Source organism: Mastomys coucha, unplaced genomic scaffold (assembly GCF_008632895.1).
Source record: "Mastomys coucha isolate ucsf_1 unplaced genomic scaffold, UCSF_Mcou_1 pScaffold22, whole genome shotgun sequence".
Classification (NCBI taxonomy): domain Eukaryota; kingdom Metazoa; phylum Chordata; class Mammalia; order Rodentia; family Muridae; genus Mastomys; species Mastomys coucha.
The window spans coordinates 8419041-8421540 of NW_022196905.1; the positions used below are offsets into that span (position 1 = coordinate 8419041).

At 45.8% G+C, this 2500-nt stretch overlaps 1 protein-coding gene across 5 annotated transcripts in view; it reads left to right on the forward strand.

Annotated features, from left to right (window-relative positions):
* Commd1 (copper metabolism domain containing 1) overlaps positions 1 to 551 on the forward strand; it is a 99833-nt gene extending 99282 nt beyond the window's left edge. For all 5 annotated transcript variants that reach the window (XM_031391183.1, XM_031391186.1, XM_031391182.1 and 2 more), the window contains one exon: positions 259 to 551. In XM_031391183.1, the coding sequence (XP_031247043.1) occupies positions 259 to 366 (108 nt within the window). In that variant the 3' untranslated portion in view covers positions 367 to 551. The remainder of the gene's footprint in view (positions 1 to 258) is intronic.
* Positions 552 to 2500: the final 1949 nt, after the last annotated feature.

A 2500-nucleotide genomic window follows, 5' to 3' on the forward strand; every position in this document is an offset into this window, starting at 1 on the left:
AAGGAGAAGGAGAGGAGAGGAGATGATGAGATGAGATGAGATGAGATGAGATGAGATTGGTCTTGGTGTGGGCTTTTGAAACCTTAATGCCCATTTCCAGTGACACATCTCTCCAACTAGGCCACTCCTCATCCTTCAATCCAGCTCATAATCTGGATGCAAATGTATGCAAATGTATATACCTATGGGGCCATTTTCATTCAAACCACTACTGCAATCTTACAGGTTTCTCCTTAAACATTCTTTTGTGTTTTACAGGAATCTGAATTTCTGTGTCTGGAATTTGATGAAGTTAAGGTCAAGCAAATCCTGAAGAAGCTGTCAGAGGTAGAAGAGAGTATCCACAGGCTGATGCAGGCAGCCTGACTAAAGGATGGAGGAAGGAGCACGGAAGTGAAGCTGCTCGCAGGCTTTCTCCACTGACCCTTTGAAAGTCCTGTGTGCCCACTGCTGTTGCCAAATGGCATTGTATACATGGCTGAAAGTCTTCAAGAATAAATAAAAATATATTTTAAAAAGTGGGTAAAAAAGAGAAACCCTTCAAATTCTAATCTTGCCTGTCTTTGCTTGCTGGGTTCTTTACTTTCACATCTGTTCCATTGGAGAGGTTCCCATATTTTAGCATGCATAAAAATTATGAGGGACACTTATAAAAACATAATGAAATTTGCCAGGTGGTGGTGCATACACCTTTACACACACACACACACACACACACACACACACACACACACACACACTTAGGAGACAGAGGCAGGCAGATCTCTGAGTTCCAGTTAAGCCAAGGTTACACAAAGAAACCCTGTCTCGAATAAATAAAAACAAACCAAAAGTGAAATTACACAGGAGTCTGGAGGGTATATAGCTCCCCAGTAAAGCACGCATTTAGTGTGTGAGAAAGTGGGGCAGGTTCACCTCAGAGCCTCAGGGTCAATAGAATTGACACTTTGGAATTCTTTCCAGCTGTTTGTTCATGGGAGAGCTGTTAGTCAGCCATACAGGACACACTGTGTATCACATACTATTCTTGATATTCCCCCTCAGAAAATGAGGAAGGTGTTACAGTCACATAGGCAGTGCTTACCAGTGTGTGCTCTAAGCTGCAGTGTAGTAGAACCTGCCTACCTGGACAAGATTTAACTTGAATCTAGTGAGATTCTTTTGGAACCAACTGACGTAGTTGAATAGGTGTGGCGTAAATCTAGAGGTTGGGTTTGACATTCATATTCTGTGTATGTATGTATGTGGGATAAAGCACACATGCTACAGAAAACCTGTAGAGGGCAGAAGACAAGACATTTAGTTCCCTCCTTCCATAATGTGGGTCCTAGGGCTTGAACTCTGGTTGTCATACATGGCAGAAAGTGCCTTTCCCACAGGACACACACACATGAGAAAAGACACCCAACATCAACTTCTGGCTTCCACATGTATGTGCACCACACCACAGACACAATGCTTGGGGCATCACCAGTTCAGGAGAAAGGTTCATCTTGGCTCACTGTTTTGGAGGGTTCAGTCCACGGTCACTCCCTTGTTTTGGGCCTGAGGAGAGGCAGAGCATCGTGGCAGAAAGCAGTGAAGCCTAATTACACACCTCCTGCAGCCAGGAAGCTCCAAGAGATTGGAAAGATCTTCCAGGCTCCTTGATGGGTATGTCCCTACTGACCTAAATTCCTTCCCCAGGCTCTCACCTTCTAACAGTTCAGTCTCCCAGCAGCACCACGGGCAAATGACCAAACCTTCCTTCCACTCACAGCCTTTTGGGGCACTTCCAGGACCACCGCAGCAAGCAGTTACCACACAGCAAGGATATCCCATCCGAAGGCTTTAATCCTTGTTGAACGTGTTTGTCCTGTGATCCTGCAGCGTGGAAAGATTAGCTGCCTGTGTGTTATGCTTTTATAATGCTGTTCTCTTGCCTGTGGTCACAGCACTCTGGCTCTCAGGAGTCGACCCCAGGTGTTCTGGAAGTTCTTCCTTCTGAATCAACTTGGAGACACTTACAAAGCTTCTGACACCCCATCTAAAAGCATCGGCTCCTTCCCTCACTGAAGGGAAGGAGCTAGGAAACAGTGGCCAGAGGCCTTTAGATGTAGCCCCCAAGAGCCCTTCAGAAAACATCTTGAAATCATAGAGTACATCCAGAAAAACTGTGTGGTTTGGAACCAAAGGCTGTACAAGCATCTTTCTATTCCCAGGGCGCTCCCACGTGGTCTAGAATTTGGATAAACAGGGTTTCTCAGTGTCCTGCTGTGAAATGGCAGATAAGAGAGTTTCTTCAGCTAAGGGCTCTGAGGCAGCCTTGGAAGGAGGGCCTAGAGCCGCCTCACTACTGCTGACTCATCGTCCATGAAGGCCTGTGGAAGCAGGAAAGAACTGTTCACACCTGCAGAGTACTGTTTTGCTGAGTCACGCCATTGCAAGTAATGACCATGCAAGTGGCTTGGGCTTTTAAAAATGAGTTCTCCAAACTCTGGGTCATTAGGAAAACCGATGT